This window comes from Papilio polytes, unplaced genomic scaffold (genome assembly GCF_000836215.1).
Source record: "Papilio polytes unplaced genomic scaffold, Ppol_1.0 DF821388.1, whole genome shotgun sequence".
In the NCBI taxonomy this organism is placed as follows: domain Eukaryota; kingdom Metazoa; phylum Arthropoda; class Insecta; order Lepidoptera; family Papilionidae; genus Papilio; species Papilio polytes.
Window position 1 is genome coordinate 220,262 of NW_013527816.1, and position 12,800 is coordinate 233,061.

At 33.2% G+C, this 12,800-nt stretch overlaps 3 protein-coding genes across 3 annotated transcripts; 1 reads left to right on the top strand and 2 right to left on the bottom strand.

The window, feature by feature from the left end:
- Nucleotides 1-333: 333 nt before the first annotated feature.
- On the bottom strand, nucleotides 334-7,682 carry LOC106108994 (pancreas transcription factor 1 subunit alpha). Its single transcript, XM_013290376.1, has 4 exons — nucleotides 7,507-7,682; nucleotides 6,269-6,491; nucleotides 5,940-6,030; nucleotides 334-482 (listed from the first exon to the last, which is right to left on the bottom strand). The coding sequence occupies exons 1-4, from the start codon at nucleotides 7,680-7,682 to the stop codon at nucleotides 334-336; spliced, it is 639 nt and encodes a 212-aa protein (XP_013145830.1).
- On the bottom strand, nucleotides 1,560-3,197 carry LOC106108999 (enolase-like). Its single transcript, XM_013290383.1, has one exon. The coding sequence runs from the start codon at nucleotides 3,139-3,141 to the stop codon at nucleotides 1,840-1,842; it is 1,302 nt and encodes a 433-aa protein (XP_013145837.1). The 5' UTR covers nucleotides 3,142-3,197; the 3' UTR covers nucleotides 1,560-1,839.
- A 1,350-nt stretch (nucleotides 7,683-9,032) lies between the features above and the next one.
- On the top strand, nucleotides 9,033-10,757 carry LOC106108997 (dephospho-CoA kinase). The gene is made up of 4 exons (XM_013290378.1): nucleotides 9,033-9,243; nucleotides 9,387-9,678; nucleotides 9,774-9,977; nucleotides 10,242-10,757. Exons 1-4 carry the CDS (start codon nucleotides 9,132-9,134, stop codon nucleotides 10,330-10,332), a joined length of 699 nt encoding a protein of 232 aa, XP_013145832.1. The 5' UTR covers nucleotides 9,033-9,131; the 3' UTR covers nucleotides 10,333-10,757.
- Nucleotides 10,758-12,800: the final 2,043 nt, after the last annotated feature.

The window sequence follows — 12,800 nt, forward strand, 5'->3', positions numbered from 1 at the left end:
CATTCGAATGATCTACCGAATACTGGTCATGTTTATGGTAATCTCATTATGGGTGTTTTTATATGGAAACGTTAACTTAAAAAATATTCTGGCAGTATTGCATTAATTAAATTGAATGAAGCAAAACTAATTGATATGATTATAATAATTTAAATATATTATAATTAGCTACATTGCATACACTGAATAATATATAATAATTTAACATAAAATCTACTTTTATATACAAGTAATGTTGTAGAGAAGTAATTAGGCTTGTTACACAATAACTTTAACAATTGAACAAAGACCCGAACCACAGATTTAGGTTTTAAAATTTGTTATGACTAAGATTTAATTCGATTCTTTCTTCTCAATAATGTTGTTCGACTTGCAGAACATCTTAGGATCTTCGGGCACCCAAATTTTAGCGTGCAGTGTTCCAGCCGTTGGTCTCTCTCCACGACGAGACCAAGACAATGAATGGGCTTGAAAATTGCTGCCTGTAAACAATCAAATCATATCAGTTTTGTCATCAATTTTGAATTATTTACTGATGACAATCCGAAGGGAAATGTAATTAAAAATAATTACATCTTTAAACCTAGTTCGGAGTAGATAATAGATTTTAATATGTTTATATATCTTATCTACGGATTAACTTATCAAGAACCTATTTATACTTAGTAGCAGATTGATCAAATACATCATAATTACGCATAATTTTATTTTCACTATTGTGGTAAATTGATTATAGGGAACCTGTAAATAATGTATAATTTCGTAGTTCAATTTATTGTTAGATTGCTTTAAAAAATTTAGAAAACAAACATCGATTTACGCCATTACGTTTTTCAGAAAAAAATAATGTTAGCAAAAGTAAATTAGTAGTAAGCATCCTGATATTTATAGTAAAATTAAATGGCTAATCCGTGATCGGTGAACTATCAATTAGAGACATACAATAGTCGACGTACGGCCCTCGCTGAGCACAAACACAATTCTTATTTATCTGCAATTATGCTGAAGAGAGCTTAAACAATTCTTTGTGGGGGCTCTTCTAACTAAACATTTCGCGATGTGGTACAATATCGGGGTGTTGTAGTGGGGAAAAAGCGGGGGACGAGCGCACGTGCGGTCCGTTATGTCCCCTTTCTATTATTTTTCAGGGCTGTCAAACATTTATCGATACTATAAAAGATTTTTAAATGCTGCTTAATTTTAGTAATGAACGTTACATATATTACTTTATTTTATGATAATGAAAAGTACATTCTTTAACAGACCTTACTGATCGAATGATGTGGTTTAAACATTCCCTGCTGTTATGCCGGGTATATGGAATTTTGTACATAAATGATTTTTCATCCTGATTATTTTGAATTAAAAATTAAAGATTTCTTTAAAAATCCAAGCACTCCTATGAAGTATGACAAAACGCAACGGGCGATAACTACTACATATACATTTATATGTTAAAATCGCTTATATCTCTTTTCGTCGAGCTTATGAAAAATTATACAACTTTTAATAAGACTGCTAACTGCAACACTTAGATAACAATATTAAAACAAACAATGTAAACAAAAAGTCATGCTTTAACGTATAATTTTTTATTTCTTGAAAAAACATATATCGATATTTTAAGTAGCCCACCCCTGCAGTATGACGAACATTAATACAAGTGCATTAATAACAGTTTAGAACTATATTCACAATGGACATATTGAACATTTCCGGTAATTACACCGCTTGTCATGCATTTAAGTGTAGCACAAATCATGAATATCTAAATACACCGTGAATACTCCATCGACTAATTTTTCCTTTAGTTTGTAAGAAAATAAAAGGAAAATCAAATTAAGGTGGACCGCGGTAATTCTTTCCAGCGTATTTCGCTAATGCACCTAGTTCCTCCTCAATCCTTAAAATCTGGTTGTATTTACCCATTCGTTCAGATCGGGCAGGAGCGCCACATTTTACCTGGCCAGCGGATAGCCCAACCACTAAATCAGCGAGGAATAGATCGTCCGTATCCCCCCATCTGTCACACACTACAGCACCGAATCCACTTGTTTTTATCAACTTAAATACCTCTATCAATTCCGTGAGTGTCGCTGATTGGTTGATTCGGATACCCAAGGTATTACCAGCACGTTTTTCAACGGCTAATCCTACTCTTCTAAGATTAGTCTGAGTTAAATCATTTCCAAATAATTGTGCTGGAGTGCGAGAAGTCAATGTCGACCAGGCAGCCCAATCATCGAAATCAAAAGCATCTTCAAAAGAGCAAACGGGAAACTCCTTCATACTCTCAAGATATAACTCGGCAAGCTTGTCAGAGGACATATAATCCTGGGGATTGGTATTCGGATTTTTAAACTCCAAGTCATAAGCGCCATCTTTAAATAGATCAGTAGCGGAGGCATTCAAAGCTATCTCTACTTTGCCAATGTAACCGCACTGTTTAATGGCATCCGTTAGAAAAATTAAAGCATCCCTGTTACTTCGCAATGGAATAGAAAAACCGCCATTCTCGCTAACGTATGATGCTTCCATTTTAAATTTTGATATTACAGTTTTTTTGACGTATTGATAAATCTCAGTACCGAGGCGCAACGCTTCGGAAAATGAAGAAGCACCTGTGGGCATGATGGAATATTCTTGAAAAGGCAGTTCATTAGAGGTTAGTACCCCACCAGTTAGTATCGTGAAATGCGGGACTGGCATTATTATGGAGGTTACTTCAGCCATGTCAGAAATATGCCTGTAAAGCGGCATTCCTTTTTTCGCTGCTCCAGCTTTGGCAACAACCATTGATACACACATAATAGCGTTGGCTCCGAGTCTTGATCTAGTTTCAGTACCATCAAGAGCGAGCATGAACTGGTCTATTTCTTTTTGCATTGTAACTTCATAGTTTTGCTTTATAAGTTCCGGTGCGATTATCGTATTAATATTTTTAACAGCATTGGTAACACCCATTCCGTGGTATTCAGCAGGGTTATTATCACGCAATTGTACCGCCTCAGCCAACTTTTTCACATCAGTATTTGGTACACCAACTCTGAAGAGACCAAGTTCGGTAACCATATCTACTTCTACAGTAGGAACTCCTGTTGAATCGAAGATTTGCCGAGCAAGTAGTATTTTAATCGGCATTTTGGAAAAAGGTAATAAAACCCAGGAAGCCCAAAACTAAATTAAACAATTGTCAATAAAATGTCATAGAGTTTTTTTTAATACAGCCAATGTATATTTTAGTAGCCAGTTTATAAAAAAAAATAACAAGTGTATTTATATTCGTCCTGGGTCGAATGTTTTAGGAGTGGGACATTGAATCCTATGCAACGGTAGAGTCAATAGTAGTGGGGTCCAATGGTACACGTGCGCGATAATCTTTATGTAAATCCCATATTATGTTTCGATAAGGTGTTTTTATTAATTGAAAAAGAGATTATGTGGCATTCACTGAGAGATGTGTTTTTTAACGCTCTTATTATAACTATTGTGATCATATTATTAGAAAAATATTAAAGTCTTGTTATTAAAGGTTGCCAATTTAGTTTTGTACTAACTAACCTGATTTGTGAACATTGCCTGTTTATAATCGGACATTATAAAATTATAAAACTCATAGCCAATTGTGGAGCTAACGATTTGGATTAGCAACTACATAAAATATGTAAAGAGTGAGTTAAAGATTTTTCTTAAAATGTAATTGCAAATTTGCATTTATGTCTTCATTCGTATAAAAAATTTCTATCGTCATATAACAGGGTGTGAAGCACTTAATAGTTTTCGAATTCACTCCTCCCTTCTGTTTACAAAGGGTGAGCACTTAATTTGCTACAGCGTGATTCGCAAACGCAAAGCTTAACAAATACACTTTGTTAATGCATTCCCGTAACGAAAAAAATCGCGCCCCGTATTAAATATCCACAAATGTGTAGGCTAGGTCTATATATTGTAAATGTAATAATTATGTTTTTACACAACTTACAAAAAAAAACATTTTTACTAAGATAACGGTTATATCATTTTATATTTTGATTGTCGATCGATTATATTGCAGTTATGGCTGATGTAGAAGAATAGAGATGTATGAATTTGCCAAATGTTTGTGTGCCAAATGCTTTACTAACCAATAGCTCATTAGAAGAATTTGATCTCTTTTTTTTTTTAAAGGTTTTAATACACATATTTTAACAGACGCTACAAAGGAAGAGGAAGACCAAAGAAAGTATGGATGGATTGTGTGAAAGAGGATATGCTTAAGAAAGGAGTGGATTCAGATATGACGGCTGATAGAGATGTATGGAAGAGCAGCACATACTGTGCCGACCGTCCATAAGGGATAAGGGCAAGTGGATGATGAGGGAGGTGTTCCAAGACTGCGCTAAAGGAAAGTCCTTAATCTCTACCTATAGTTTCACCTAGTCGAGGTTACGGGCGTGATTTAGTATAGAAAAATATTCTAAAGTCATCTAGTTATGTGAAACTAGTTAATTATTATATTAACAATTTTCAATACTATGTCATCTGTATTTTTTTTAATAATTAAGAGAGGGTTGGTATTGAAATTTAATGAGACGATTGTTTCGATTAGTGTGGATCCCACGGGACGAGGTGCGTCACGCGACGCGCCGTGGGAAAGGCGCAGGACCAACACCTGGACCAATCGATCGCAGATATCCGCACGTTAACGTTTTATCATACTATACCTATTGTGGGGCGGAGCGATGTTTCCAAGTTTGATGGTGATAAGAGAGAATTGTTTATTAATGTTTATATCCTTTTTAAAATAAAAGGAGCATGGGAGTAGTATAAGGAGGAAAATGATGATGATGATATATAATGTGAAATGTGGGTAGCTACAAAGGTAGAAGAAGGCCAGGGAAAGTAAGGATGGATTGTGTGTAAGAGAATATGCGAATGAAGAGGAAGTGAATTCAGATATAATGGCTGAGAGATATAATTCTTGCGAAATAGTGTGACATCCTGCATGCATGTAGTCAATACTAAATTTAAAACAGAAGAGTTTATAACGCGCTCATAATAATTATTATCATCTATACTATTATAATAACGCGTAAACACACACTTCTTTGTCAGCAATTACAGCATATTTTTGAATAATTCTTTTTTTAATGAAAAGCCCTATACTTACGTCATGCTTTAGGCTATATATAAAAACCCAAATGTGGGAAAGAGACCATAAGTTGTTGCCAACATCAAGAAAGAAAGATTACTCATGTCATTTTGACATTTGCTATTGATAATTTGACAAATGTGAACAAAAATAGATTTATAAATTCATACGGATGAATCCGCACGCGAACAGCTAGTGTTTTATAAAAAAACATCTTCGCATTTTATCAACTAAATTCGCATTTTACATGATCTTCTAAAACAATTGCTTATTGTATACTGTAACACTAGCAGAATAAATAGTATTTTTTTTAAGTGAAAATTAAAAACGGGAGTTGACCCGTTTTCAATTTTCGCTTAAAGTCTCACGATAGCTTAAACAATTTATTATTGTTTTTTGTAAAAAGATGATTCATTTAATTTTTTAATGTTATTGCAATTTGGGTAACATCGCGACAATATCGATCATCAAAAGGTGCACAAACAATTTGGGGGCGGCGGGTCGCGCCCTGGTACCAATTGACCCGGCGACCCCTGATGCACTGTATGAACTATGAACCGATGCTACCCAATTGAGAACACAAACAAGCCCGCAACCTAGTAGTACAGCCAGAAACCAGATTACTATTAGGAACGGTCCTGGCACTTGGTTTGGTTTAATCAGAGACAATTATGTTTTGTCGGTTAAATTATAGGTTGGATTCAGCAAACACTTTGTGAATTACTTTTGTAAAAAAGACGTAGCCTACTTTTTGTGTAGAAAGTTTAACTACGTTTGTATTTAAAACTGTATATGTTATGTAGCTCACCTCTGATGATCACCTTTTTCTGTTCTTCCTTATTCTGAACATTGCCGACCCCACACAGCATGGTGTCTGAAATACTGCGATCAGTTCGTACCTGCCAAAAGATACACATTAGTTTTCAACTGTGCATGTAAGGTTGACTTGATTTAAAAAAAAATAATACTAGGAAGAATATTATCAAGACCAAAAGATTCGTTCGTTCCTCCATCTCTATGATTAAACTTACAAATTTTATTAATGCATATTTTAAGTGTATAGGTAAAATAGGTAATTAACAGTTTAAAATTATACGACAGGTCAAAAAAGAAGGAAATAAACCTAAAATGTCTTACCAATTCTCCCAAGAAACTTATGTAGCCGATAGCAAGCTTTAGAGTGTCAACTTTGGAGAGGCGTTTCTCGTATGGTAGAGTGGGAATGTGAGCTCGGAGACCCTCGAAGGCGTCGTTTATAGACTGCATTCGTCTGCGCTCGCGGAGGTTAGCTGCCTGTCGCTGTTGTATTTGCTGCTGAGGACAGCGCGACCGACGCTTGTGGAGACGTCGACAGTCCAACCTACAAGCATCTCTATCGTTACCATCAAACATAAATATATTCCTGCGAATATAAACGCTATAGTTTTAGTAAATCGTCCTATGATCTACTACGATTCACGAGTATTTATAGTGCAGTTGTAATCATGATTACACCATGGTGTTTTTTTTTGCTCCTATTTAGTTCGTGAGTAAATATAATACAGGGTAACTACTTCATGCATAATTGCGATCCAATCCTTATATTAATCTATGCTCCAAGACAGAATAATTCACTTTTTTCGGGATTTTCAAGAAATAATGTTTCGCAAGCATTCATAGGCAGGTAGGTATGTAAATTCACAAGGTATTGTCCTAATGATCTGAAGAATTATCATCCTGTCATAGTCATATCAAGAGGACAGTCGAAGTAATTGTTAAATTTTAGTGCCAGATGGAGTTTTTATAGACATTTCGTCATTTAAAGACCTAACTCATTTGTTTTTTTTATATGAAGGCGTAAGAGAATTTATAATTTTTGTATTTGTTGCGTTAAAAATACCCTGATTTGTGAACCACAATTGACCGGTAAAAAGGTATTGCGATTTATCTATTACAATCTACTTTTTGGCACTAAGGAAACAATAATGCTTGGCAAAAAATATACACCAACATCACTTTAAAGAATAGAGTGTACTGTGTGGATTATAATTTAAAATAGAAGATGCGGTTAGATACTTAAGTAAGATGGAACAATCGGTAGAACTAAAATACACATTCGCTAAACATATACAATCTTAGTAAACACACTAATATTATTATATAACCGCGAAAGTTTAGATGGATGGATGTTTTTTAAAGTCTGTAGCCTAGACTGCTGAAGAGTTATCAATGTAATTTGGCACAGATGTTAATGATAGTCTGGAAGAACATATAAGCTAGTTACTTTTGATTTTTTAAATTCTACGCAGATGGAGTCATGGGGAGAAGTTAAATATAAAAACACGCATAAGCAAATAACCAAAAAAATATTCGATGTTGTAATAAATTTCACCAACCTTTTCCGTGGCGTGGATAGATTTTCCTGATCACTTGCGTAGAGGCTGCCATCGGACATCGAAGAGTCATCGTAAAGATAAATATCAGAGCTATTAGCTGATGCTGGCGAGCCTCCTAATGGCACAGGTACGCCCGTGTCCAGACCTGGGCACAAACCTATGTTGATACCATCCATGTTGAACATCCTGACAGCTCTCCGAAAGTGCTGAACTTGTTTACATATTACTATACGAATTTACAAGATAATGAGCTTTCCCAACCACAGTCTAACACGTAATGATGAAGAGGGTTGTTAGATAGCCGGCCCTCGCTACAGGGTGACCCCGCCTACTTGTCATTTCTCCGCCCACGGGTTTTCCTATCCATTCAAAGAACTAATACGGATATTTAAAATTTTAGCCACCCTTTAACTAACGAAAATATATTTATGTCAAAACAAAAACAAGCTTACCTCATTGAGTAATTCTGTTAAATTTGGTTTTTAACTAATTTCAATTGTAAGATTCAAAAAATTATTTTCATAATAATGAGTCCTATCCCACTGTTAGTATTAATAATTCGAAATAAAACTGTTTTTTAATTTAATCAGTAATTTTTATTAAATTTACATATACAAATCTACAACTAAACCAGTAGCGATGTAAAAAGATAATTACTAACTATTGGCTTATAGACAGTCGAGTATTTATTTAACACCCTCTACACGGCTATTACATCGCTAAATTATTTATCTAACTAATTTATTCTAGCGAATTTTACATTTTTAATAAGTTGTAAAAGCAAACGGGAAACAATACATCCTCGAATGTTGATTACCACGTCCTGAACATGTTATATTTACAACATTAAAAAAATGCATATAATTTAACTACATTTTCATGGAAAAGCTTTAGTTGTTGTGCTTCAATAGTCCATCGCGGTAATAAAGCGCCTCTCAATTTGGACCAAATGTAGATGAAAGTTTGTCGTGGACGAATTATTCTGAATATAGAGGAATATTTAAGCCTAGTACACATACTAAACTGAGTGAAATATTACATCAACCGTCTATGATTTCAAAATAAATTTTATTTTGAATAAATACTTTATAAAAGTTATCTAGCAGTTTACTACACAAAAGCGCTTGCTCTAACTTTTAAATTCGCCGCTGTTAAGCTGACAGCACGTAGAAGAGTAAGCGCGGGAAATCCATTAATTGCGTCCTTCCTTTTCCTTTTACTATGTTTGAAGTATCTGTTTTTTTTATTACGGAGTTATATTTAAAATAACTAAAGATATTAGATAAAATTAACCATCATGTATCATAATCATTCAATACATAGATTGATAACATGACTTCAAAAATACTTATTTAAAAAAATCTCTCTTTTAATGAATAGTGGGAATCAATCATAGTTATTTCGATGATCTTTCTGACATCAAGGTTGGAGAAAATTGAAAGTATGATCAACAAGATAATTTTTAATTCATAAACCTTGAACTAATAGCTGTCAGCTGTCAATGTCAATTATCGATTGGCATTTGACTGTCAAATCTTGATATGCAAGGCGAAGTTACAGTATTTTGATAAATTTATGTTTTAAGTATACTTTTTAGTACCTGAAATACAGTTATTACTGCGAGTATGTTTATTGTCGGGCTCACCGGAGGATTGGCGACGGGAAAAAGTACAGTGCTATCAATATTTCGTGATAACCATATAGCAGTAATTGACGCCGATGAAGTTGCTAGAAACGGTACATTAAAAATGTTGAATTTATTATACTAACAAACTTATATTTAACACTTTCATAAGCTCTTTCCTTATCGCCATCGCTGTACAATTTTATTTCAATATACATAACATCTTATAATATTTAACATCACATTGTAATTTTAGTATTAGAACCGGGAACGAAGGCATGGAAAGAATTAAGACATTATTTTGGCGATGAAGTCTTACACCCCGACGGTAAAGTGAACAGAGTCAGACTAGGCGAGATAGTATTTGACAATATAGAGAAGAGGCGGCAACTCAATGCAATAACACACCCTAGAATACAGAAAGCTATGATGAGTATGGCCATGATGTATTTCTTTTCTGGTCATAAATACATTGTAATGGAAGTTCCATTACTGTTTGAAACTGGAAAAATGTTGACATTTATGCATAAAATAATCACAGTGATCTGGTAAGTATTTTGTCAGCCTACACTTAGATTTCACTAATTATATAACAGATATTTGTATAAATTTTTACTACAATTGGTTCTATTGCATATTGCAGTGAAGATCATCAACAACTTGAAAGATTATGCAAACGTAATAATTTCTCAGAGGTGGTAGCAAGAAAGAGGATAAGCTGCCAGATGCCACTTGAACAGAAGATGGCAAGATCTCACTTTGTTATTGATAACTCCGGTAACATTGAAAATACAGTGAAACAAACTGTATCTATAATTAAAGTATTGCAAAGATCGAAATTCACTTGGTGAGTAAATATAATGCTTAATATTTATTTTATATAACACATTTAACTAAAGTGTAAGCCCTCGAAGAACTATATCAGCTAATAACAATTTCTTTCTAATTCTATAGAATGTAAAAAATTCTATAGAAGGTATAGAATTAGGGTAAGAGATAAATATTTTAGAAGTACAGTAAATGGAAATCAGTACTTTCTTTCTACCTTGACAAGTAGAATACCAACACCGCAAAACCGATGGCTTTTTTACATTATATGGTTTCTTTTCAGGTATTTCCGAGTTATTCTTCTAATTGGTTTTCTATCAGTGGCATTTGGTGTAGGGCATATAATAAGTAATTTAATTAATAAGGAAACATAAGTACTAATGTATTGTAATTGCATTTTGTACCAGTAATCTCATTAGACTTAATGCATTTAATTTATACCATATGAAAAATGTAAAAACATATAATAATATTATTTCTTTGTTAAAAAATTATGGGATAACCAATTATGTGCTTAACCAGTGAGTTAATCTTGATTATATCTTATATTATGGTAGCTTATTATTATTAGTTAAGGCACAGCTAAATTTAAATATACCTTTTCAAACAAATATATACTCTTCTTATTCTTAGTCAAAACATAGATGTAAAAAGTAGTCAACTTTAGGTTATAATCTTACAATGCCAGGTATTGCCATAATATTCACTTAATTCTTTGTGTTTTCTTTTCCATATGTTTGTTAAATTATTTTCAATTAATACTGTGCCCTTTTCTGATTGTTTTTTTTTATTGTTGTAGTTTTATTATAATAATAAAAGTCAGCAATTTTTTATGTTTGTGAACTGTGTAACTGTTTGTAATTTTTAATAATTGTCTATATATTTACTCCGGACAATTTTATTCTCTGACACAGCTTTGTCATCTCTATAGTGTATATCTCCAAACATTTTGCCGTAGAAGTCCGAGATAACAGACATACTGATTATGTGAAGATTAATTGGTTGCTAGGCTCTATAAGTGCATTATTACTAATGAAGATACAAGTTTTATAAGCAGAGGCTACTGTATGTTGGTGGGGTGAACCTGGCTTTGGCTTGGGTTTTTTTCTGGCTGGTTGCATTATTAGTAACATTCCAGTCATTGATATGATATTTATACTTCACAACCAAATTCATATACTATTTATTTTATAGCATTGTTTCATTGGAATGTGCATTTAGTACTGTTATTGTACAATAAGGAATACGCACAAACAAGTCAGTAGATAAGTTCGTTAAAGTAAGTGTATAATTATTGTATTTTGTTTTGATGACATACATAAATAACTTTTACATAGGTTTAAGAAATATTATCAATGTAATAGTAATGTAATGGTAGATTACAACTACATATAAAAAAAAAAACAAAATTGACAATTTTGATCATTAAGGGTGAGTTGCACCATATCGCCGGTTACCGTTAAAGTTAAAATTATTTGTCACGGTAATATTTGGAATAACCTTAAAATTTACTTACTATAAACCTTAACCAGCACATTCACGATGGTTACGTCTACGGATGTTCATGATATTCGCTACACCAGTTTTGCGCTGGTCAAAATGACGTCATATATGACACTAATCATAACCGCCCGATTTTGGGCGGTTATAATTAGCGTTACGGTTAGTGTCAGTTCGGTAGTGTCAACTGTCACAAGCTCTTATCTTCAAAAGTACAAATAATGGAAAAAGTAATGGAAAAAGAAAATCTCTACTATTATCCTATACGTAATCCAGAAGAATAAAGTCTTGCATGCTCGGGAATAATGGATTTCCAAGATGGAACTCGAAATTTGGCCAATCATTCAGTTTGGACAAATTTCGAGTGTCTAAGGCCATAGCAACAGCGCTTGTCCCTTTTCTCTTATTTAAAAAAAATGTCCTCCATAAAAGGACAATTTATAATATGCATTGAGAGGACAATTTATAATATGGCAAATAAATAAGATGCATTTATATTTGTATAATTTTATTGTTTCATTTTTGCTACATATTTGAGTAGTAAAGTAAATACAGTTTCAATAATGGCCCAAACTAGTTTATTTTCACAAGAGTTCGCCATTTTCTCCATCTCCGTGGGCAAAAAGTTTATGTCACTATAAAATACCATGCGTATGATACATAAATATATACGGCGAAACATGAATTTCCAAACATTTTAATTTACGTAAATGTCATTCTTGACACCAACTTGACACTTTAGTGACATTCAGGTTTAAATGTTTCCATTGTAAAAACGAAAAACACATAAAACCTCTGTGAGAATATGTTTTTGCACTTGTAACCCTATTAACTATAACTATAACTTTTACGATAACCGGCGATTTGATGCAACTCACCCTAAGTATACTGTATCAACAAATACGATTTTCATTTGATTAAGATATTATTAAGAATTAGCTTCTCCTATATCTCTTATTTGGCTTTAGCCAAGAAATTGTATGTATGTTGCCATAAAATTTTAAACATTGTTGATGTAAGTTTTTAATTCTTAAGTACATAGTTTTTCACTTCAATTCGTATGTTACTACGAGTTTTCACTACCGAAACATGTACGTAAACATTTTGTCAAACCTCTCGTTTTCTTTGAGACAAACATACGTTTTGTACAGATGTCTCGATAGTGGGAACAAATTTAGCTCATGGTTAAGTTTAAGTAGTCTTAGAGAATGACAAACAAAAACACATTAATTAAGGAATAAAGCCACATTCATTAAAGAAGTTTTTTTTATCTCTGCAGTTTTATTAATTTTCAAATTCACAGGTAAGTTAAAGTAGGGTTTCGTAAATAACTTCCATATCT

Bases quoted from the DNA above. Each gene is read 5' to 3' on its own strand.
- LOC106108999 (XM_013290383.1), bottom strand. From the start codon at position 3,141: ATGCCGATTAAAATACTACTTGCTCGGCAAATCTTCGATTCAACAGGA.
- LOC106108994 (XM_013290376.1), bottom strand. From the start codon at position 7,682: ATGGATGGTATCAACATAGGTTTGTGCCCAGGTCTGGACACGGGCGTA. The intron at 6,492-7,506 runs GTTGGTGAAATT...AGATGCTTGTAG, and splicing joins CTATCCACGCCACGGAAAAG to GTTGGACTGTCGACGTCTCC. The intron at 483-5,939 runs GTGAGCTACATA...GATTGTTTACAG, and splicing joins GAAAAAGGTGATCATCAGAG to GCAGCAATTTTCAAGCCCAT.
- LOC106108997 (XM_013290378.1), top strand. From the start codon at position 9,132: ATGTTTATTGTCGGGCTCACCGGAGGATTGGCGACGGGAAAAAGTACA. The intron at 9,244-9,386 runs GTACATTAAAAA...TTGTAATTTTAG, and splicing joins CGATGAAGTTGCTAGAAACG to TATTAGAACCGGGAACGAAG. The intron at 9,978-10,241 runs GTGAGTAAATAT...GTTTCTTTTCAG, and splicing joins CAAAGATCGAAATTCACTTG to GTATTTCCGAGTTATTCTTC.